This window comes from Musca autumnalis, unplaced genomic scaffold, assembly GCF_047663935.1.
Source record: "Musca autumnalis isolate F117 unplaced genomic scaffold, ASM4766393v1 scaffold_1, whole genome shotgun sequence".
Classification (NCBI taxonomy): domain Eukaryota; kingdom Metazoa; phylum Arthropoda; class Insecta; order Diptera; family Muscidae; genus Musca; species Musca autumnalis.
This window is the reverse complement of record NW_027411644.1, coordinates 321,506,105-321,532,014: the sequence shown is the minus strand read 5'-3', so window position 1 is coordinate 321,532,014 and position 25,910 is coordinate 321,506,105. Positions and strand designations below refer to the sequence as shown.

Below are 25,910 nucleotides of genomic sequence, written 5' to 3'. Positions count from 1 at the left end.
TCTTTTGCTGGAGATGCTGTTGGTGTTGCACGTTTGAAAAAAAAGTTCAAGAAATTTCATATTTTATAAAATTTCATATTTTAAGACATCTACATGAGAAAATTATTGCAAATATTTATAAACAGCATGTGCTTGCCTAGTCCCGGTCCACACTAGAGTGAATTTCGTGAAATTAGGCGTTTTTTATCGAATTCCCCACTACAACAATTATATGATTTTACTCTGCTATGTCGAAGGTCACACTAGAGTGGTTTCAATGAAACTTTTAGGTATTTATAGATCGAGTTCCCCACTACAGCAACTTTATGATATCACTCTACTGTGAATCTAGACCTAGGAACCCTTGTTTTCATGAAATTGTTTCAATGAAACACTCTAGTGTGACCTCCCTGTAGGAAATGTCAATAGTGAATCTATACTGACTTACTACTGACATTGTCAACAGTACTACTGACAAACTGTAGACAACTAATATAATTTCCTATAGACATTTTGTATGAACGTGTCATTCGAAAGTCAGTACTGACATTGGAACTAGTATGTCAGTAGTTGCTGTGGAACCATGTTTTGACATTGGAGGTAGTAAGTCAGTAGAGACATTGAAAGTAGTGAGTCAATAGAGACATTGGAGGTAGTGAGTCAATAGTACATAAAGGGTCATATGGAGACATTGGTACCAAATTTTTCACTATTAAGTTTTTTGGCCTATTTGAACATTTTTATAGATTAAAAAAACTATCCCAGCAAAAAGTTTGCATCCGCGGATGCAGTTAAAGCACTAGAACAATTGACGCTGGAGTACATCTTTTCCCAGCAAAATAAATTGGAAGTAGTGCAATGTGGACTAGTTCTGTCACGGCATGTTTTGATGCAGTTCAACCGGAGTCGTGAAAAAGGCACTCCAGTCCTCACATTTTAAACGCATTTGGATGCAATCCAAAGAATCACATCCAGTTGTCACATTTTAACAACATCCGGATGCAGTTCAGCGGAGTCGTGTAAAAGGCACTCCAATTCCTCACAATTTAACAGCATCCGGATGCAGTCCAAACGGAGTCGTGAAAAAGGCACTCCGTTCGCTACATTTTATTAGCAGTTGTTAGAGATCCCTATATGTACATAAATCAGATTGTACATCTCTACAGGCAGCGGCTTTCATTTTCCAAAAAGAGATAAGCGTGTTAACATGTCCAAACATTTGTTAATACAAACTAAATAATATTTAATATTTAAATAATATTTAATTTGTGAACATTTTTCCGGCAACTCACCAGAAGAAAATTTCCGAATGGAGTGCTGTTGGAGTACGTGTCGAAATATTAACTAGTGATGGGAAGACAACCCATTTAGCAAATGAAGCAAAAACGGTTCAGCTTGGAACAAATGGAGAGCGGAGGAAACACACATGTTTGCGATTGAATTCAATGGAGAATTTTCATAATTTGTGTTAATGTAATAAAGTTGTTAATATTTTTGTTTTGCACAAATAATAAATGCATTTTATTTGTTCTGGCATATTTTGTAATGGCTTGCACAATTTCCGCAGAATGCCTGTACCAAACACGTACTTTGGACTGCCTCCTATTCTACCCCAAAGGGTTAGTTAAAATGCAATGCCAAAGGGTCAGTTAAAATGCAGTGCCAGAGGGTCAGTTAAAATGCAGTGCAAAAGGGTTAGTTAAAATGCAATGCCAAAGGGTCAGTTTAAATGCAGTGCCAAAGGGTTAGTTAAAATGCAGTGCTTTGGAGTGCATCTTTCAGTAGTCACGCTCTTGTAAAAATCATCAGTGAAAATGCATAATTTGATGCACATCCGGATCACTTGTACATATCATTTAACTGCATCTTTGGAGGCAAACATTTTGCTGGGTTCCTATGAATTCACCTATGAATTTTACAAGAGAGCGCGCAGCTAGGATGCACTCCATTTTCGATCCAAATCACAGCCTTTGATGTAGTGTTTTGGATTGAATTTAAATGCAGTCTAAAGATGCTATAAAATGCAAGCCATTGCAAATATCCCAAAATAAATAAAATACATTAGGTGTGTCTTTTTACGTGATAATTTGTAATAATTATTTATTTATTTATTTATTTATTTATTTATTTCAAAATTCATACATGATACAAAGCCTAAATGGCCAAATAAACGTATCTCAAGACAAAAAAACCTGAGTTATAAAATAATAAATTCAATTTAATTTACTTGAATACATTAATATATAACAATTAATTATTATTTAAATGCAGATATATATATATTTTCGGCTCCCCAGCCATAAAATATTAAAGAAAAACAATAACAAAAAAAAAAAGATGTCCAAAGAGTAGTAACTCAACATGTGCTGATTTTTTAAAGAGTGACATATATATATATATATATATATATATATATATATATATATATATATATATATATATATATAATATTATTGTTCACGTAGCCCTTGAATGTATCTAAGGATTTTCAAACGAAAAGAATTATTGGTGTGAGAAAAAATACGTAGTTCTAGTGGTAAATAGTTCCAAAACCGTGCAACTCTGACTAAGAAAGACATAGAATACACATCTTTCCAAATCAAAGGAATAAAAATTTGGGGATTTCTAGTAAAATGTAAAAAAGTAAATCTTCTCCTTAGGGCACTAGGTATACCATTCTTTATAAGGTTATAAAAAAGCAACATACAACGGTACTTTATGAACATATCGAAGGAGCAACCTAGAAACCGAATGACATGACCTGATACATGACTACTTCGAGGAAGATTAAACAAAAAACGTGTAATAGTATTGACAATACACCTCAATTTGTCAATATTGCCGCCAATAGTACCAGAATACACCTCAAGTCCATACAATACTTGGGACATCAAAAGAGAATTAGCCAGCAATAACTTTATTCGGAGAGAAAGATATAAATTAGAACCATAAATCCTACGCAATATGCCCCAAACTTTACCAGACAAAGAATCAATGTGGCTTTTGAATGAAAGATCAGAATCGATAATTACTCCCAAGCATTTATGTTGTTGTACGAAGTCAATTTTAGTGTGACCCAAGAAGATATCAATGGGTGGTAAAGAACAGTTATGATCGTAAAGCTAAAGCCTTGGTCTTAGAAGGATTCACCTTTAATGAGTTTCTTGTAGCCCAACGAACAAAGCAACTTAAGTTTGAATTTATATTATATTCAAGCATCTTAGAGGCGTCACGTCTGCCATTAAAAAGCAAGAATATATCGTCAGCAAAAATAAAAGGTATGCATCCAGAAGAATTAGTACATGTTAGTAAATGTTACTAAATTCTGTCTTTTTACACAAAAGTTCAGTAAAAGAGAGCGAAGTGAGAGAACAATTTTGACAGTTGTTCGCTGAGAAATTGCTAAAAGTTACTGAAAGAATTTTTCCCAGCAACATTTAGCAAGTGCGAACAGCTGTTTTTTAATCATCTGCTAATGGTCAGCGCCTCAATGTTTATCTTATTTTTGTGGAAAAGTAATATAAATATTACAATTCAGCTATATGTATTTATTATTTTATTAATGTATTCATTATTTTTTATTTATTTTGCTTAAAATTTATGAACTTTTCATTGCTTTGGAGTTAGTTTTCCTTTCATGCATTGGCGCCAATGTTTTTGTTTTGGTCATCAACTGTTATCTTGCTAAAGTTTACTAAATGCTGTCTTTTTACTTTTTTCTCTATTTTCGCATCAAAGAGTAAAATCTCTCTTACTCTCTGAAAACAAGTTACGGAATAATTATTACTGAAAAAGTAAAAAGACACAACTATTGTTTATTCGTGTAAAACAAAAATATTAACTTTATTACATTAATACTATGTTTACATTTACGAAATCCAATCGATTTCAACTGTCAATTCCATTGCTCAAACGTCATATGAAATCCAATCGATTTCAGATGAGTTTTGATTTGACGTATACACAAAGGAATTGACAGATGAAATCGAGTGGATTTCGTAAATGTAAACCACTGATGGGCAGAAATGCTCTGCCTCACACACAAAAGTGTAAAAAATACACGAGTCTCTCGCAATTTGCCCATCAGTGATGTAAACCAAGCATAACACAAATTTTAAAACTCTCCATTAAATTTGATCGTAACTAAGTTTACCTCCTCTACTCTGCTTTTTATGACACCGCAACTGATTTTGCTTCATCATCCAAATGGTTTTTAATTTTTTCTCCTGCTGCAGTTCAGATTTCCAAAAAAAAACTCCAACTCCACTTCAAAAATAATTTGCGTCTCTTGAATTACAGCAATGTTCGTAACTTTAGTTTGTAGTTCTTTATTTTTTTAAACAAATTCTTATAATTTTAGACACTCTAGCTCTGTTCCAGAACTAAAAAGTTTTTACAATTTTTACCACTTTTACACATTTTGCGTTCCCGTACACAAAATTTATATGAAAATCGTTTACGACTTTTACAACTTTTACGACTTTTACCACTTTATAAAGTACGGGAACAGGCCATCTTTCTTGTGTTCAGAAAAAAGACTGCGACATTTTTAGGGATCAAAAAATTGGCTTGCTTGGCTAGGTATCTTTAAGCGAGTGCTTCAAAAATGTATCGAGCTGATTGCATTTTTCATAACTCCGTGTGGACTGCATCGAAAGATGTATTTAAATCATAACTCTGCTTTGCACTACTTCCACACTTTTTTGCTAGGTTAATACAACACCACACAACGTTTGACTCCATTCACATAAAAAATCTATAAATCAATGCACGGTTGTCGAATTAGATGAATTGTGCTTTTGCTTATCTAATTCAAAAACCGTGAATTCAATTCAAATATGCATTTTGGGAATCGATTATCGATAGCAATTATCGTTGAGTGGAGTTGCCAGTTGTCAGAATTACTTTATGTATGGCAACCTTCAACTGAAGTTGCGAATCTCAATTGACGAATCGGCTATTTTTCAGCAACCAGTTATTTTCAGTTGCAGTGAATATTTTCCAAAAAAAAGAAGTAAAAATGAAAGGAAAAAACATTTTCTTAACAATTGTTGATTATTTGCATGATTAATTAATTTTTGCTCTGTTCCAGAACCTGCAAGAAGTTACTATTGTTTACTACGATAACACCTTTTCCTTTACACTTCCGTTACACATGCCAGTAAATTGGTGCCAATTGAGTACATGTATTATACTCGAAAATGCCGAAAAGTGTTCGACTGGCATGCAGTTTTCTTGTGTGTTTACACATGCCAGTGCAAGTTCAATTTCAGAATTATTTTAACATGCATTTAATACCTCGTTTATATATAACCGGATTTAACAAACCGACTGGGTTTTAAATGTCAATTGCATTGCTTATATTTCAAACAAATCCTCATAAAGAAGTTTAACTCGCAAAAAGCTATAATATAAACAGCATATAACACAAAAAATTGCATTATATTTCAGATTTAAAAAACAATTCACAACATAATTTACTATTTTTATTTTATTTCGTTTTAAAAAGATTGTTTTCAGTCATAAACATAATGAATCTGGTATTGCCGCCTTTTCAATATTGTATAATCCCAGAGGGGAAATTATTTATCAGCCTATATTTGCATGAAAACATCAAAATTGTGTCTTTACTAACCACTAATATATTGCAGCTGCCAAGACGTATTATTTGTGTTTCCTAATCTTTTTGAAAATATGCATTAAATCTTTGCATTCTTAAAAGAAACAAAAATGTACATGGATTAAAAAATAGTCTCGGCAACTCTTTTTCATTTTCGACATATCATTGGCAGCCAGCTCAAAATTTTGCTGGCATGAAAAATCTAGTGCCAGTGGAGTCGACAATTCAAAAAATGTAATTGTGGTAGTAAAAAATTTTGTATGTATTGAATTTTTCGAACTGTCACTGGCATGTGTAATGGTTGGGTTATGTTATCGGAGAAAGTAGTAAAAATTAGTAGATTCTTGCAGTACTGGAACAGACCATTTGTGTATCAAAAATATGGTGAAAATAACAATAAAACAACAGTTTGAAATATTAATTGTTAAATTGAGTGCAAATGCAATGTGCACATGGTTTCATCTATACAGCCGACAACACCAGGGAATTTCGTTTTTGAATAAAAATGATTTTTGTTTTGTATTTTTTCCTCCTCCGAAAATTTTGAAACGATACAATTTTGGTACAATTTGTCCTCTATCAAGTGGACAACTTCCTTCAATACGTTCGACAATGTTGATTAAGCAATGCAATTGTTGTAATCATTGTCATGGGACTTTTGGAAAAAAAAATCAAAATCTCAACGCAGCGCACACTTTTAAAAGTGGGGGTATTGCTGTTGATCTGTAACTTACTTTGAAGTCATCCTTTAACGTTTCCACAATGTAAACTACGGCATACTTTTCAATCGAAATTACTCCTCAAACCTAAAATAATTTACTGATTATACAGATCTTTCCAACATGAGCTTCAACCTACAGTTCAGATGGCAATTCCTCCTTGTCCCTCAAATTTCTTCTAATGGAAAAAATAATTCCACTGAACTTATAATTTTAAAATACTAGTTTTTTTGACGAATTGTACCTTTTGGATTTAATATCATAGCGATTATGAATCTTCACGTAGGGAGCTACTCACAAGTGAGTTGCAGTTCACTTTCACCTGCTCGAGCTATTATGATTGAGCAGGGAGGAGCACAAAAAGTGAACAAGGGTTGACAAGTCGGAAAATGGTAAATAATGGCGCGACTTGTGAACCCTTGAAATAATAATTTGTGTTGCCATACCGTCATTTTTTGCACAAATAACTTTGAGATTAATTAATTCTTATTTTTTGTATAAAAAATAAATAAATTTTCAAATTAATAAACATTTCTAGCAAGAAAAATGTCAGTTATTAACAATCCACTGTAAAAGAACATGGATATTGGTAAAAGAAAATACAACATTAAAACAACATGGCAACATCTGTAACAGCTGTTCTTTTGTTTTGGCAGATATGTGAAAATTGTTTATTTACACTGAAGAATTCGTGAAATTTATTGGAAAATCGTAAAAAAGTGAACAAATGTCGTTTAAAAACGTCATTAAATGGCTACAATAAGTAAATGTTTAATGTTGCATTTTGGGTGATAACAGAAATGGCAAATTCTGAGGAATACCAAGGAAATGAAGTGGAAGTTGTGTTTAGCACCATCTCCCATTCTTTCCAAGACTGCGACCCCAAAAGATCCAAATCGTGTACATTACTTGCTCGGGCATTACCGTGAGATAGGGATGGCTCTCACGGTAATGCCCGAGCAAGTACTGTAACTAAAACGTTGGGTGGGTTGGCCCGACACACTAGGTCCATCAAGAATGATCTTCACGTTCTAGAGAGGGAAGCCCAACCATACTGGATAGAATCCCTTGCTCAACAAGCATTTCAAGTAGTTTTGAATAGCTTTCACATAGTCGCAGGTTCTAATGTAAACAAATATAGTGTGAATAAAGTCCACAACAAACCAGAGTAGTTTTTGCTCAACTATACTTGGGATATTGCAGTCGTCTAAATTCTTAGGCAAATATTGATAGCACCATGCACAGCACTCTGCGTCTTTTAATGGTGCGATGCCAAACCTAGTCATATAACTCCAGTGGATAGTTACATGCCATTCTTGGAACTGAAGGTAGACCCAATTTTGTACCAAATTCTGAAAGAATTCAGAGATTCAGACCGAATTCGTAAAGAACTCTGAAAAAATGTTAGCGGTCAATGTCCTAAGCTTTAAAAAACAAGAACATTCGTTTTATGCAACTATAAACATTATGGTAGAAATTTATAATAATGATATTTCTTTCTTTTTATAAGAATAAAAACAAAAACGCCCATTTATTTTTAAGTTGACCTCAAGCCAAATTAAAACCAAAGAAAATAGCGTCCAAAGGTCAACAATAACCTCACAACATAAAAAATCTCTTATTATTTTTTGTTACTTTCAACCTAAAATACAATTAATTATCATTACAGATACAAAATATTCGTATTTTTTAAAATAAATGTTCACACTTAAATTTTTTTGTTCAACTCACTTTGATTTCGGTAGTGAGAAATTTCAGCAGAAATTTGCCTCTTTTTCTCAATTTTTTTTACATTTGTAATAGCTAATTTTTTCACGAACGTGAGTTTTGCTCACCCTCTTGTTGTTTATAATAAGGGAACAGTGAGAACATAACATCACTCACGGCGATATGATGTTTATAATAGGGGAGGAGGCGAGAAAGAGAAAACTCACGGTGAGAGGCCGTTCATAATTGGGCTGTATAGTTCACAAATCGATAACACACTGATCGATAACACGTTTATCGACAACCCATTTGGGTTGACACCAATGATACAACATTTCATCTCAGTTGTGCTGACAATTGACAACGCAACTCAAGTTTAGTGGTAATGCATAATCGACCCCTTGTATTATAAAACAAAATTAAAACCCCTCAAAAGTATGCTATACTAATTTGGTGTAACTAATTTCGAAATTTCTTCTTCCATTTTTTCCATTTGATCCCATCATAGACTAATGCATTATAGACAATGGAATGCTCTCACCTAGTATGTTCGAATTGAGTGTGGTAACTAAAAACTCAATATAAAATGCCAAAAATACAAGTTTGGCAAAAGACTACATGGGGAAGGTAGACTTCGGTGTGTGTAATATTTGCAAACATAAGAAAATGTACGGTTCGAATCCAAAAAAGGCCAACATTTATATCGCAAAAGTATGCACCGAAGAACTCTTGCGGAACTATGTAATAAAATCTTGATATTTTTAAGAAAATATTCATAAATCTATATTTAAAATCCTCAGGCGAATATTCATGATCTAGAGAGAGGTCCAAAAGAAAATCTTAAGAACAGGCATATCAAACAGCTTTTTATATTTGTTTTTCCTCGAGGATCATTATGTGAACGAGGTATGCTATTTTTCTTTTTCTGATAGTCTTTAGTAGATGCCAGTCAATGATGTCAGTCCTTCTTAGAGTATCTTCGTTTGAAATACGATCAGTCCATGGAATCTTCTATTGGAGTCTTCGCTATTTATTAAAACATATTTTAATTTGTTTTTTTTATTTTTATTATTAAATATATTCGGTTTTTTCAGTTTTTTTTTTCCTTTTTCATAATATTGTTTTTATTTTTATAAATCATGTTTTTATTTGTGCTTAAAATTAGCAAAGAAATCAAACTTAAATTATACAGAGATGAAACAAAGGGATTAATCTACGAATTAATTTATATATGTACTTAATAAAAGCTTCTCATTTTGTTTCTATACGAAGCTGTAAAAACATATTTTTGGCTAGTATTTATGAAAGGGAAAGAAAGTGACAAATGTTTAATAACACCAACAATGATGGTTTTGCAAATGTCAACTGTGGTTTGTATTCACTACAGAAAATATGCAAAAAGTCCTAATAACCATCAATGTTTTTCATTATTAAAAAATATAGTGAATATTTTCTTTTATAAATAATATTAAATACAAATGTGTCATTTCTTTATTCATAATAAAAAGTTACAAACTCAAAGAATAATAAATTAAAAATAAGAGGAAAATTTTTGAAATTACTTTAATAACTTAGCTTCATAGTAAGTGTGTACTAATAAAAAATATTTGAGTTTATTGTACATTGAAAATTTCTATTTATGTGGTGGGTGTGGGGTACATTGTGAAAAGAAAGTGTAAGAGGAGGGATGGATGGTGATAATTAAATCATAGAGAATATTATGGACATAAAGAGTACAAATCTTAAAAATAGTTTTTTTTTTCTATTTTTAAATGGGACCAGAAAGTGCATTTATTTAAACTTAAATTAAGAAAAAAAGTAAAAATGTTTTTTCGTGGAAAACAAAGGTACCAGACCAACATCTTTTTTTCGTGTGAGGGGCGGGATAGAGTAGTGGAGTTGATAGCACTCTTTGTGGAGCTGCATTTACAATTTTAAGATGTTGCAAATTTTATTATGTGTTTTTCTTGTGTTGCAAACAAATATTTTAACAATTAAATTAGCTCTACAAAAATGAATATAAATCTTAATTGAGTTATGTTTTGTTTTCGGTTTTTTTGTTATAAATTTAAACTTAACCTATGTTGCGAAAATGTATTTTTTTACTTTCGTTTATATTTTATATTGTATTAACAATTAAATATATGTATATACTTTTTCCTATGTAAACGTAAAGTTTTTATCCTTATTTTTAATATAACTTCAGTGGTTTTCCTTTTTTCTGAGGCTATAAATCTAAGAGTTAATGTATTTATGTGTTGTATTGTGTATTTTGTCATTAAATATAAGACAACATCAATTCTTTCATATTTAAGATTTGATTTTTTCTTAGGCTTAGGCATCTTGAAAGAAACCCATTTTTGTGTTTATTTTACGAAATAAAATTAAAATGAAAAAAAGAAATAACATTGGAGACCTCGTCTAGTAATGGTTTGATGAAGGTAAATTGAGATGAGGTTAAGGAAAAACTTGCTAATGAAAAATAATGTATGAACATCAAGAATGCAATGTTAGCGATTTCAGTGATGTGGCTTTTTTGTTTATTCTCTTATGGTTGGGTCACAAAAGGCTCAAGCCCTATAGAACAAAAATGAATAATACGGAGCCACCATGTTCTTTCTGCTCCAAAATGTTAACTGAAAATGATGAGAAAAATATAATTTTCCACAATATCCATCAGATATGCTCGGTATGAGACACGGAAACATTAAATGAATACACAATGGGGAATAAATTGACCCATATTGCAAGATTACTAGCTTTCTTGGGTCCGATTTCTTATGTTTAAATATCCTATAGATTAAAAGTATCGGAAAATTAAAACGCTTTTGAGTAACTTTGGCCCATTATAAGAATCCTGTTTTTTATCCCATGCATTGATAAATAATTGGTCTGTTCCTTTACTTTTGAAAGTGGTAAAACCGGCAAAAGTAGCAAAAGTTGTAAACTGCACTCATATGAATTGCATGGTGTCTGAAGTAAAGGAACGCTTTTCGAGTAAAAAGTGGTAAAACTTGAAGATTCTTGCACGTAAAGGAACAGAGCTAATATTGAAATTCAAATACCATTTTCGATAACATCCACCAGATGTTCTCGATAGACTGTCATAAAGAAAATAATAGTTGGAGTTCTATCTATTATGAGGTTGATCAATTTAGTTCAGTGTCGACCATAAAATACAACCAACACAAAAGTAATGTGAAAAAAAACAACAACCGAAGTACGTGAGGGAGAGTAGCAAATGCAAAAACCTGGGGTGATACTCTGTATTGCGATGCATTTGCGTTTGGTATTTTTTAGCGCAAGATATTTGCGTTAACGCACGATTTTGACATACCCTTTTGTATTACAGATTGCAGTGATGCCAGAAAGAAAAAAGGAACAAAAATACTTGCAAAAGGAGATACGAAAACGCATTAGAGACGTGTTTAATTTCCTTACGCAACGCATTTTTCTTACGCATCGCAATAGAGAGTAACCCCGCTGGTATCCCGCAAGTACTGTCTTTGCAAAGAAGAGCCCCCTGACTTATTTTTGAGAAATTGAAATGGTTTGTTGTCCAGATATGTAAACTTAAATGGGTTATGGTTAATGGAGCATGTATCCACAACCTCTCAGATGACAGCCCAGTGTGAACTCATCTCAGGAAATTAAGAAAGCAACAAAAATAGGCTAGTTAGTTTGAACGATCTAGTTCTTTTCCTAGTTCAATGGATGGATTCCGGTCGTTTGTAGGAATAAATTGCGTATACGTAACAACACATTAGTTTTCGTGACGTTACTCATACTTTTTTGAACTAGGACAGTGAACTATAAAGTAGATTTATACAACTCAAATAGGAGTTCATATTCAGTCATGGTTGCGCAGATATCCATTATTCTGAAGATTATCTCAATTACTTGCCCTCGTTTTCAAACAAAGAAAAAGAGTTTGGAAAAAAATCAATTCTGTGCAGGAAAGTTTGTAGGTAAGAAACTCCTTCCAAGTATTGAGAAACAGTAAGTGAGAGAACTGTCATGATTGAAGATAAAAATTTGAAAAGAACATGCCTAAAAAGATAGTTGCAATGGCATTTAGAAATGTAGTATCACCAAGGATGACAACTTTAATTATAAAATATATGTAATTGGAGTTCGATACGAGTAGAGTAGTGTCAATCCTAAGTCATAAATTCTACCAAAGAACCGACCAACCAAACGAAACCGACAGATTTATAGGCATGCAAATGGTGTTATTGCCTCTTTTATTTTGGCTGTATGAGCGGAAAGGTGGAAATAAGAACATATGGGCCAAACTTAATTAGGGCCTTTTGACCGCGAGAAGTTAGTCGACATGGCGCCACAATTAAAAGTATATACTACCTAAAAACTAATCTGTCTTTCTACTTCATAAAAGATTTCGAAAAAAAGTTAAAACTTCCCTGTGAAAAAATGTTTCTAATGGGCATTAAACATTGAGATGAGTGAGGGTCTACTTCCTCCAATAACCATACTTTTCGTAAATTGGTGAATGAATATGAAAAATTTGATGACATTTGGAATTCAAAGTTATTTTCGTCATTCTCAAAACCACACACTAAAATCGCTTTTGCATTGAAATCTGAAATTTTGTCTAAATATTTGTCTAGTCTTTGAATATTTGCTAACGTTCTTTATCGTTAATATTACAAATATGAAATGTTTTTTTAAGTCTCAATCTCTTCTAAAAAAGCAAATATAGAAATTATTAACTATTATCATTCCAGATATTGCAGTTCAATTCGAATGATATCAAATAAATTAAAATTCATTTGAAAACATTCAATATTTTATGAAATTTTTCTAAACTCTCTCATTTTTGTTTTTTTTTTTTGCAATAAATAATTGGTTTTCTTTATTACGACAATAAGGTAGTGAACGCGGTCTAACAGGCTTGGTTAAAATTGATTTCTACAAGCTGCAAATGACAAAAATGCCACCACACCTGTATTACAAAAACAAAAAATATTAAAAATCTAGTTATCATCAAACAATTATGTGTTGAATGTAATGTGGGTGTTTCTTTCGTAAATAAAAGATTTTCCTACTTCTAGTTATAATTAAAAAATCGGTGTATATATGCATGGGGGGAGGGTGATCAATCGATGGTGGCTGAGGCTTTTTTTTTCAAGTTCTAAGAACTTTTCTTACAAAAACAAACAAACGAAAAATAGCAAATATGTAATGTTATTGTGTTTTGCTTATTGGTTTATCTGGGCCTAAATGTAAATGTTTTAACAATATGTGTTGTTGTTGTCATCTCACTATATCCTAAAAAGCCAACCACGGATGATGTAACAATGATTCTTTTGAACGATCACCGTAGTCGTAACACAGTTCCTCTCCTGCTTCAATATCATCTTTGGCTATTAAAACTAAATGAGGTTTCTGTTTGACCACCACAATTTTGGTTACTAGATTGCCATTGCGAGAATGATTCACCAGACGCCCCAGTTTTCCCGTGTCTTCTGTGGCATCGATGCAATACTGCTGATTTTTGTGCTTAAAATAGTACATATAACAGCCTGCGTTTTCATCTAAGGCATAGCGTTTCTCGCGTTCAGCTGCCTCGGCGGTTGAGATGAGATCACCCACATATTCGATTACGAATTCGCCACGTTGGAAACGCCTTTCGGAAATAATGCCACGACCCTTACCTTCAAAATAGGCAATTTTGAGACCATCACAACGCTCTTCGAGTATAGCTTGTTCTAGGTTGCGCATCATCTCCTCTTTTACGGCAGTTTTTGTTTTGCGCACACTTCGACGCACGGGGAAGCAGTCTGTGATTTCACGATTGCCGTTTGTGGCTGCCAATGGCTGAGGGGCTTGGTGTTTGAGGGCTGTGTGCTGTGGCCTCTGAACGGTATATTTGGTTTTGTGATGAGCTTTTGTTGGTTTTCCCTTGTTGTTGGTGGCATTCTGTTGATTTGTGGGATGTTTGGCTGAATTTAAAATAGACTTTGCTGCGCCACCACCAATACCTCCTACACCGTTCACAAGTGATGGGGGAGGTGGATTGTTTAGCTTCATTTCGTCTGTATTTGTGGTCATATTTTCACATTCTACATCATGATCATCTTCGACTTCAACATCATCATCGACAATAACAACAACAGGTTCAACATCTTGTCGATTTGTTTCAGCGTCTAAGGCAGATTTTTGTTCTGTAGGAGGCGATGGATTCAGTCTTCGTCTGGTTTTGTTGGGTGCCGTTACAACAGCAGCTCCACCACCAGCTGCGGCCATGGCGGTTGTAGTTACATGTCTTTGTGACTTGCGAGGTGAGAGAGCCGATGCCATTTTACGTGGCGATGGTGAATCGGCTGGCGAACTAACTCTTTGTTGTGATTTAATGGGTGAGGGACAGCAGACTATGCGATGAGGTGTGGCTGGTTTACGTCTGCGATTTGTTGCTGCTGCAGCTGGTGCTGGAGAAGCTACTGCTGATGCTACCATTTGCATTGAGCCATCTACAGGTCCCTCTGTGGAAGTACCATTATATTGTGGTGTTGTTGTGACAGTGGTATGGAATGCCACACCACTATCGCAGGAACTATTGTCATTTTCAGGCATCATTAGTAAAGCGTAATCATGACAACTCAATTCCATGGATTTCTTTTCATAGCTATCAGCAGCAGTTGCATCTTTCGTTGGTGATGTATTCAACGATACAATTTGATTAAAGCGTCCATGTAGGACAGAGGCAGATAAAGACGTTGGCGAAGGAAATTTCGCTTGAACATCTAGCGGTTTGCTTGCTTGATTTGGTGAAGAGAATTTCGGTTGTACTTCGAGTGTTTTGTTTATTACTATGGACGAGGCTTGATTTGGTGACTTATCCACGTTGAGAGTTAAGACGGGCTCCTGCAGGAATATGTTGTCAGTACCGCTTGTATTTGAACTACTGTGTGACGATGAATGACTATCGGAACGTTGTGATGAACGGTGTGTAGTGAAATCAAGGCCATTTGTCATTAGATTATCAACATTCTGTGAATGCAACATTGCGGCAGCCTCATCTGACATATCGGTGTGTTCACTATCATTTGTATCCTCACTCAAATCGAATATATATTCCTGTGGTACTATAATATGATCTAGACTGCGACGACTTATGACCGGTGGCAAATGTTGCTGCTGCTGTTGATAGTTGTGATCGCCGTTAATTTGACGTTTTTGTTGTTCAATATGCTGCTGTTGTTGTTGGGTCATTTGTGGTGGTGTCACGGATGCAGATAGGGTAGGCTGTTGAATAGTTTTCGGAGTATCTGCAGTTGTAGAATCATCATGGCCATTCATGTAATTGGTGATTTTGTTCTGTTTGGCAGCATTAGCTTTAAAGAAATTCTCAATAGTACGAGTTTGGGAACGGGTTGCAAGAGGAACGCCTGAAAAGTAAGAGAATTAAAGTTAATATTTTAAGTTTTATTTTATTAATTTTTATTATATAACCAATTGTTATTAGAGACGTAATAATGACAAGAGGTTGGAATCTATGTAAAACGAACACGTTAACGAAAATAAAATTGGTTTCCATATAGAGTTCTTGAAGCCATTAGTCCATATTTATATTAGGCAATTTTCCTTGCGGCAATTGTCAGTTTGATGGAGAGGGAGGTGAGTCATATGGTAACCCTTTGCCTCTCAACACCCTCTCTCACCTACAAACTGACAATTGCCGCAAGGAAAATTGCCTAATGTAAATATGGACTAAATATCCGCACAACTACAGGCAAATGAAAGAACACTTTAACTACTGAGCTATACCGACGAATGTCGTCCGATTCTATTTCAACACAACAAACATTTGCAACCTCATTCACATTGATTCATTTTAACTGCATGTTTAAGGGGTGACTCCTACTATTAAATTTCAGAAAATCGAAATTTTTTTTTTTTGATTTATTTTAAAAAGAATGAATATGTGGTAAAATCGATCGGAACAATATTGCTTAAGATATGAACATTATTAATTTTAAATTTGTTTGCCCGTTTTATCAGTTTTGAGCTAAAAATTGAAATTTTGACTTTTTGGTACACCTTTTCAGTATTTTTATTTTTAATTCGATCGATGAAGGATTATATCTATATGTTCTAAATAAGCACACGAAAATATATGATGACAGGTTAGTTAGTTTTTGGGCTAGATTTGGCACCGCAAAACGCTTTTACAAAAAAAAAAAAAAAAAAGTTTCGTGAAGGGCCATTTGCCACAAAACCACATACAGTCGAACTTCTCTATAACAAACTTTCCTGTAACCAGTGCTGCTAGATTTGATAGGCATCATTTTAACAATTTTTCGTCAAAAAAACAGAAATGACGATTTGACGATTTTTACCCCTAAAATGCCGATTTTTAGTTGTGGCAACTTATTCACATGTGGCACTAATCTCTGAAAGATCTATATATAAATCTATAAGCTTATTATAGTAAGTTTATATGTAACCGGATATAATACATGTCAATTCCATGATGTATATGTCAAATAAATCAAATTAAAAAAACCTATAATATAAACAGGCTATTAAATAACCTCTTCTGTTATTGGCTATTAGATTTCAAGAAAAAAATGTCTACACATCGGTTCAAGAATTAAAGACAGAATGAATCAAATTTATGGAAAAAATTTTCTGATACAAATGTTCATTTTCAAATGTTACTTTGATTTATAAAAATATATTTTGTTGACAAACAGTAAATTCAAACAAGTATACCTAACATCCCCTCTCAACAAAATAAATCCTTAACTAAAAACTTAAACTTAGATGAAGCCAAAGGTTTGGTTAAGAAATCAGCTCGTTGTTGATCGGTTGAACAATACAATAAATCAATTACACCCTCATTTTCTAAATTCCTTATGTGATGATACTTAACATCAATATGTTTTGTTCTTGAACTAAACTTTGGTGATTTTATAATCCTTATACAACTTTGGTTGTCTTCATACATAGGTATTGGGTATGTGATTGTTATTGACATATCTTGTAGTAATTGATTTATCTATAAAATTTCTTGTGCTGCATACGAAGCCGCGATAAACTCAGCTTCTGTAGATGATAGCGCAATTGTTGACTGCTTCTTTGAAGACCAAGAAATTGCGTTGTCACCCAGCAAAATTAGATAACCACTTGTTGATTTTCGATCCTCATGATCTTCTGCCCAATTTGAATCCGAGTAACATTTGATTTCAAGATCCGGATACGATTTGATTACTAATTTACTTTGTGCTGATGCCTTCAAATATCTAACGACCTTCTTAGCAGCTTCCCAATCACATTTTCTTGGCGTTTCAACTCTTCGACATAAAATAGAAACGGCTGCGGCTATGTCTGGTCTTGTAGTGATTGATAGATGAAGAAGCATTCCTAAAATAGACCGGTATCTATCATTACTTGGTAAAGGGTTATCTTCGTGTACAATCTTTGGAAATTCTGGAACCATTGGAATTTGCGAACATTTGCCTTCTTCTAATTTCGTCTCAATTGCCAGTTTTGATATCTTCTCATTTTGGTGAAGTAGAAAATCTCCTCGAGAATTGCGAATAATTTGAATGCCCAAATAATATGACGCATTTCCCAAATTTTTAATTTCAAAATACGCATTAAGCTGTTTATAAATCTTATCCACAATTAAGTTGTTCTTTGCACAAATTAGTAGATCATCTACATAAACTAGAAGATAAATAAATCCGCTGTCCACCTTCTTGGTATATAAACAAGTGTCAGCTTTTCCCTTTTCAAAGCCAATTTTGTTAAGAACCTCACTTAATTTATCATGCCATGATTTAGCAGCCTGCTTAAGTCCGTAAATTGAACGCTGTAATTTGCATACAAAATGTTCTTGACCAGATTCAACGAAACCTTTTGGTTGATCCATGTAAATTTCTTCTTGAATATCTCCATTCAAGAAAGCAGACTGAACATCAAAATGTTTAACAACATACTTTTTCGACGCACTGACTGCTAAAAGCGTCCGCAATGCCACCTACTTTCCCACTGGTGCAAATGTTTCGTCAAAGTCTTCTCCAAATGACTGTGTATATCCCTTGGCAACTAACCTTGCTTTGGCTTTGTTCAGGTTGTCGCTCTTTATCTGAAATACCCATTTACATCCTATAGATTTCTTCCCTTCGGGTAGTTCTGTTAAAATACACGTGTTGTTACGTTACTTCCTTAACAGCAGTCATCCATACATTTCGACTTGAGTTTGGGAGTGTTTGCAATTCTTCCCAAGAATTTGGAGCATTTTCGATTTCACCTACTGCGCTTTTGACAAGTTGCTTATAATTCAGAGGGGTCTTTTCATTTAATCTTTCAGACCGACGAATTACTGTGTCATTTTCCTCGACTTCAGCATCAACGTTAATCACAGGTTGCTCAATAGTGACATCCTCATCAGCAGACTCGAAATCCAACTCATCCTCTTCTGTGTTGCTCTCATTAAAGCCTGGAAATTGCATTGGAATCGATTGTTCAGTTGGACTATCCTTCATATCTTGCATATCAAATTCTTTAAATTTCACATCCTTACTTATGATAATTTCATTGCTTCCTTTTTTCAAAATTCGGTATCCCTTCGCTGTTTCGGAATATCCTACCAAAATACCTTCAACTGCTACATCAAGCTTACGACGTTTACATTTTGGAATTTGAATATAAGCTTTACTACCGTAGACTTTGATGTTACTTAAATCTGGTTTCTTTCCAAACCACAGTTCGTAAGGAGTTGTATGTATACTTTTAGAGGGTAATCGGTTTTGTATGTAATTTGCAGCCATAACACTTTCGGCCCACAGCATTTTTGGTAAATTGACTTCATTTAGCATAGCTCTTACCATTTCAATTAAAGTGCGGTTTTTGCGCTCCGCTACTCCGTTCTGCTCCGGACAATATGGCACTGTTGTATGCAAAATTATACCATTATCCTTCAAAAAAGATTTCATTTCATTGTTAATAAATTCTCCTCCATTATCACAGCGAATAATTTTTAAGTTCTTTCCAGTAACATTTTGAACTTCAGCAACGAATTCTTTAAACTTTAAAGTTACCTCATCTTTCTTCGATAAAAGATAAACTTTCGTATATCGCGAAAAATCATCGATAAAAGTCAAAAAATATTTCTTTCCAGTTTGTGAGCTTACTTGAAGTGGTCCGCAAACATCCGAATGTACGAGCTCCAATACCTCCTTAATTTTGCTGTCGCTCCCTTTTGGAAATGGAATCCTCGTCATTTTGGATTTTGTGCATATATTACAAAATTTATTGTCTTCACAATTCTGTATACAAATACCTTCAGCTAAATTTGGTAATTTCTTGATATCAGCAATATTTCGGTGACCTAAGCGTCGATACCATAAATGAACACATGCTAACGAATGATTTTTAGTTGTATTCTGTTTGTATTGATTTCTTTCTTGTAAAACATATAGATTTTCAGTTGCTAAACCCTCGACTTTTTGATGATACATTTGCTTCATTAAATATAACCGTGCATCCTTTTGAGGTCATAGCCTTCACGGACATTAGACTTCCATTGAGACCGGGAACATATAGCACATTTTGAAGCAGGATTTGATTGTGTTTTCCTTCTATTAAGCCTTCTCCAATCCCCTCTGCATCTAAAGCCTTTCCGTCAGCTACATACACTTTACTATTCCTGGTCTCCAACTTATTGAAGAATTCCAAATTACTAGTCATATGAATGGATGCTCCGGAATCGATAACCCATCCATTCGAGCTGTTAAAAACATTCAAACATACCTGACCAGATACCAATTAGCTTTCTTCGTCTTTCTCCTTTTTCCATTTAAAACAATCTTTCTTTAAATGTCCCAGCTTGTGGCAATGATAACACTTAATGGGCTTACGTTTCTTGAACTTTCCTTGTTGTGTCTTTAAGGCTTCATTTTCTGCAATATTATTGGAATTTCCAGTTTCACATCTGCGTTCACATTCATCCAAAAGTTTTTCTTGAATATATTCCAGTGTGATTGACTCTTCCGGCTGACCTTCATTTGATGTAACTAATGCCCCAAAAGACTTCGGCAAACTATTCAACATAATGGCCACCATAGAACTATCCTTGACTTCCTCGCGCATATTTATCAATTGTGCCCTTATAACATTCAAACTATTGATGTGATCTTGCATATTTTCTCCGTCTGTCATTCTTTTGTCATATAGCCGACGTAACAAATGTAACTTAGACGTCATAGTTTTTCTTTCATAGGTCCTTTTTAATGTATTCCACATGGATTTTGCTGTTTTTGACATTCTAATAAGATGTATTTGCGAATTCTCCACACACATTGCTATAGTTGCTTTGGCTTTCTGATCTTGTTTGTTGAACTCCGCTGTAACAGGATTTGGCGTATACTTCTCCACAACATCCCACAAATCCATTTGAATTAAATACATTTTAAATACATTTCCATGTAAAATAATTACAGGAATTTAACTACGGAAACATCACTTTTTGCTCCATTCCGAATGCTCACGAATATCTGCACACAAATTAATTATATTTTTATAATCGACGAATGGGCTGGGCCCATAACCTATTAGATTTCAAGAAAAAAAAAAAAATGTCTACACGTCCTTTCAAGAATTAAAGACAGAATGAATAAAATTTATTGAAAAAATTTTCTGATACAAATGTTCATTTTCAAATGTTACTTTGATTTATAAAAAATATATTTTGTTGACAAACAGTAAATTCAAACAAGTATATCTAACATTGGCCTGTTTTGTTCAGATTTAGTTTTAAATGATAATAATAATGATAACCATCGTGTCACCTGGTCTGACAAATGACGTTACCTGGTAACCCGTAATTTCCCTTAGATCAGACCATCTCCCCATAATTGTCTCCATTAGCAGACCACCCGATTTCAGAACCTTAGACGCAATAAAGTTACACGAATAACTTCCTACCTATATCTGGGTGCTCGACAAACTACCTGTTGAATCGGAATGTCTTTCCCAAACATAGCGGAATTTAACGGTTAAACAGCTATTTTTAAGTACCAACACGAGCGCTACAGATGATCTAGCAATTTGTTTTGATTCGACTCTTCTCCCCAAACGTTGGATGTGTTTTCAGCTTTACCCCCCGTTTACACATGCAAGTAACTTGCAGACAGTTGTGTATACATATTATAGTCGAAACTTCAATTTTTTCGAACTGACACTTGCATGTGTAAACGTTCGGAAAAAATTGAAGTTGCTTTCAAAGCACTTACATTGATTACTGACAAGGAAATTTTGTCGGCAGTGAGGTTGTTAGTTGGTGTGATAGTGAATATGTGTGAGTTTATTGGTGTTTTTCGAACTGTATGTATGGGTAAACAGGGTGTAACTCTTCTACTTTAAATTGTGATATCAAACATAGTATGCCCTGGTATTTGTACTCGTATGCTTTGTTAATTCGGGTACATATTTTTTCAGTCGGAACCGTGGAACCATGGGTCAACGATCCGAGCGAACTCGTTCTACCAACGAGTTCTGTGCAACAGCCAAATTTGTAACAACAACGGTGAATGTAGAGTCATCAATCAGCTTAGTCAATGTAAGATGCGGTTCATATAAACATCCCAGAAGGAACAAGGTAGATTTCAGTCATATCATATTAGTTCAAGTATATGGGACCTATGTACATCGCTGAGTCCGTACGGAATGACTTGAGTTTTACATGGCAGAAATATTCAGGTAATGTCGCCAACATAACGCGAGGGGTACTTATGCCACCACTGAAAATTTGATGTTGTCTGCCCTGGGTATCGAACCCAGGCATTCGGTGTAGAAGCATCCACACATCTCCACATGTTCTGTTGTTATTTTTGTAGTGGGACACAAACTATGCAAATAATAATGTTACACGTCACGTTGGGCTGTTACCACCTATTTGAATTTATGTTCGAACTTGAATATCCCCGATGGAGACATACTGTTAACTATTATAGAATTATTAATATATTTTCAATTTTTAACAAAGAATGATGTAATGGGTTAACCATTCATTTCTTGTGATAGGATAGTAAGTAAATGGCAACATACAGACTATGTAAGCTGACATGTAGTATACAAGAGTGCAGCGAACTTAACGATTTGTCTGATCTACTGTACATCAAATTATTACCACTAAGGTTGGTACAAATAATCTTCTTCACAGAGGGTCTTTCCCGAAACAATATTCAACATAATTTATTGTTATTATTTCCAACACTATTTTTTGCAAATTCACTTTTTCTTCAACAACAAAACAGGCTTTAAAAGTGTTTTACACAAAATGATAAAAAAAAACATTGAAGAGCTTTATGCATTCTTTTGTTTCGCTGCTCTTTGTAGAAGAAAAAGTTTTGACTGTTGCAATGTTTAGAAACAAACGCGAATATACACATTCATACAAACACATACACTCACACACAAAATGTATTCCCCTCTATCCAACGAAGTCAAAAGTCAATATGAAAAAAAGATTGAGGTTATACCATTCATTGCAACCAGTAATGAATGATACACCACACAGATTGTTGTGGTGATGGCAGTTGTGACAATGATTATGGGTGCAAGAAGTGTGAGGGCCATATTAACATATAAAAAACCAATCCTAATATTCTGGATAAAATGACTTACCAATTGTGCGCCCATTTATGCCGCCCTTTACTTTATTGGGACTGGTTGATTTATGTTTAGTTCTGTGAACCGTAGCATCTTCGGTCTGAATTGTCGTTGGAGATGAGCTGGCACTGCTACGACCTCCTTCATCACAGGCAGATTCCTCCACTTTGCAATCTTTCCTCTTGGGACTGGCAAAATATTGGTCCTCCAACAATTGGGCGGCATTGGTCAAGACAGCTGCAGCAGAGCCACCATTTGTCATAAGTTCAACAGGCGCCTTGGAATTGGCACAGGCGCGCGTACGTCGGCGCACCATTTTGTCTATGTGATATACGGCCGCGAAATAGAGATACAACCAAGACCAATCTGCAAATTCTGTCTAAAGAATTTCGTCGCAAGTAAAATCAAATGACAATCATCAAAATATCAATCAATCACAACAATGCAACATATAGTCGAATATAATTTTTGACCCCGCCGCCACAATGATGCTTATTCGATGGCAATGGAACTGTTGTTTTTAAGTTAACGTATCCGTTGTAGCAGCAGACCGCCAGAAAGTCTTATCACTAAGCGGGTAATGGTCGAAAAACTTGCGTAGGATTTTTCGCAAAGAATAGTCAGCGTTCGCTGTTGTCGCCAGAGTACTTTTCCGCTCAAATCTGAAAAGGGGAAAAATTAAACAGATTTTCAATAACATTCATTTTTGTGTTCCGACGTCGATTGTAAACTGTTGTTCTTTTGCTTTTTCATCTTCATTTACACTATCCACCACTTATTGTTATTTATTTCCATCGGTCGTCGATTTGCTAATGTATTTCTCTTTCGCCTGACCTGCCTCGCTTCTAACCGCACGTAACCTACCCGTGTAAGCCAACCAACAATCACCGTCTTCGTTTTACGCCAGAAGATTGGATTGGAGGCAATGTTTCCGCCGAAAATCTGGACTTTTGTATAAAGTTTTTATCAAAAAAGTTAAGGCAAATATTTGGAGATTTCCTTGTTGTATGTTTTGAATTGTTTTGTGTTCTCAGTAATTACTTTTCCGCGCGTTTTTACAACTACATTTTTTCTTTCTATGCAAGTAATTTATTTTGTTCGTTGTTTGTTGTTGTTCTTTTTTGATATAACTGAAAGCGAGATGGCTAGAGATTGTAGCGTTCTATTTTGTTGGCAGCTGAAATGAGATGGCTACAGATTTTGTTTGACATCCAATGATATATACAAAAGCTAAATGCTAGGAATGAAATGTCAAAGGAAACATGGTTGCATTTGTGTAACAGGTATTTGTTTGTTCTTGTGAAGAAATTGTAGATGGCGCTAAAAATCACGTGACGATAATAGTGCGTGTGCATATAATAGTACGTTTATATACAACCGGCTTTAACAAACCGACTGGGTTTCAAATGACAATTCCTTGGCGTCAAATAAATCCTCATTAATGTCCAATTTACATTAGCAACTTTTTCGTCATTTGGAACTGTTTCGTCATTTATTTGCTAAAACAGGCAACATTTTGCGTCATTTACCATACAAAAATAAATGACGATAGCTGCGCCAATTTACATTAACAACTTTTTCGTCATTTGGAGCTGTTTCGTCATTTATTTGCTAAAACAGACAACATTTTGCGTCATTTACCATACAAAAATAAATGACGATAGCTGCGTCATTTATTTTAAACAACGCATGAAAACACCATACTATTATAAGCATCCCTGTTTTTTGTCATAAACTACCAAAAAATGCAACTGTTTTATGGTGTCTTTGTTTGTTTGTGTGTGTTGTAGAAAAACAAAAATACTCAAACGATGACAAAAGTGAAAATAAATGTTTAAAAAACTTGCAAAAATTATGTTTTTTTTTTTTTGTTTTCAGAATTAATTTAATTTATTTGATACACATTTGTGTTGTGAAATTCCTATTTCTCTGAATAAATATATTGTGTGCGTGTGTTTGTGTTATTGTATTAGTGTGTATGTGCGATTGTGTGCGTACGCAAATGACGCAAAAAACAGATGTAAATACACTTCATTTGATTCTAGGATTTCGTAAAACGAAATCATTTAATGTGCATATGTAAATTGGACTTAAGAAGGTTTACCCGGAAATTGCACAAAACGCATGACAACAGCTGCGGTTTAATTTAACGGAGACATTTTGTAATTTGTGTTAATGTAATAAAATCCTTTATACTCTTGTTTTATTTTATTAATTTATTTATTTTACACAAATAATAAATGCATTTTAATTATGGGTCGATTCCGTAACGCGACACGACTCTGTCGCAATACGGTTAATCGTCTCTGCGACAAAATTTAAAATTTGTATTACGTAGAGCGATAGAAAATAATCGCCGATAAAAAGATATCGGCGATGTAGCGGATCGTTTTTTGTTTTGATTTGAATAAATGAGAAAAAAATACCAGAACAAGTTGTACACAAAAGTTATAGTTTTCTAAAATGATAAGCTCAGCGGAACTATTTTTTGATGATAGACATGGTAGAACAAACTTAAGGTAACAGCAATACCCAGCTGACTGAACTGGGCTGTAACGTTATACTATGTTTACGTTTATGAAATCCACTCGATTTCATCTGTCAATTCCTTTGTGTATACGTCAAATGAAAACTCATCTGAAATCCATTGAATTTCATTTGACGTTTAACCAATGGAATTGACAGGTTGAAATGGAGTGGATTTCGTAAATGTAAACCAAGCATTAGTGTGAAATTCCATACTACATTTACCCCCAGTTTTTGTAACTTATTTTTGTTCGTTCGTTTGACATCCAATGATATATACAAAAGCTAAATGCTAGGAATGAAATGTCAAAGGAAACATGGTTGCATTTGTGTAACAGGTATTTGTTTGTTCTTGTGAAGAAATTGTAGATGGCGCTAAAAATCACGTGACGATAATAGTGCGTGTGCATATAATAGTACGTTTATATACAACCGGCTTTAACAAACCGACTGGGTTTCAAATGACAATTCCTTGGCGTCAAATAAATCCTCATTAATGTCCAATTTACATTAGCAACTTTTTCGTCATTTGGAACTGTTTCGTCATTTATTTGCTAAAACAGGCAACATTTTGCGTCATTTACCATACAAAAATAAATGACGATAGCTGCGCCAATTTACATTAACAACTTTTTCGTCATTTGGAGCTGTTTCGTCATTTATTTGCTAAAACAGACAACATTTTGCGTCATTTACCATACAAAAATAAATGACGATAG

General features: G+C 34.2%; 1 protein-coding gene across 2 annotated transcripts; it reads right to left on the bottom strand.

Annotated features, from left to right (window-relative positions):
* Window positions 1-10,065: 10,065 nt before the first annotated feature.
* On the bottom strand, window positions 10,066-23,860 carry Set8 (SET domain containing 8). Of its 2 annotated transcripts, none has more exons than XM_073962522.1 (3): window positions 23,530-23,860; window positions 22,681-23,327; window positions 10,066-15,434 (listed from the first exon to the last, which is right to left on the bottom strand). In XM_073962522.1, the coding sequence occupies exons 2-3, from the start codon at window positions 22,979-22,981 to the stop codon at window positions 13,315-13,317; spliced, it is 2,421 nt and encodes an 806-aa protein (XP_073818623.1). In that variant the 5' UTR covers window positions 22,982-23,327; window positions 23,530-23,860; the 3' UTR covers window positions 10,066-13,314. The 2 variants fall into 2 exon arrangements, with proteins under 2 accessions (XP_073818623.1, XP_073818624.1); XM_073962523.1 differs by having other exon boundaries at window positions 23,429-23,745.
* Between the last annotated feature and the right edge of the window lie 2,050 nt (window positions 23,861-25,910).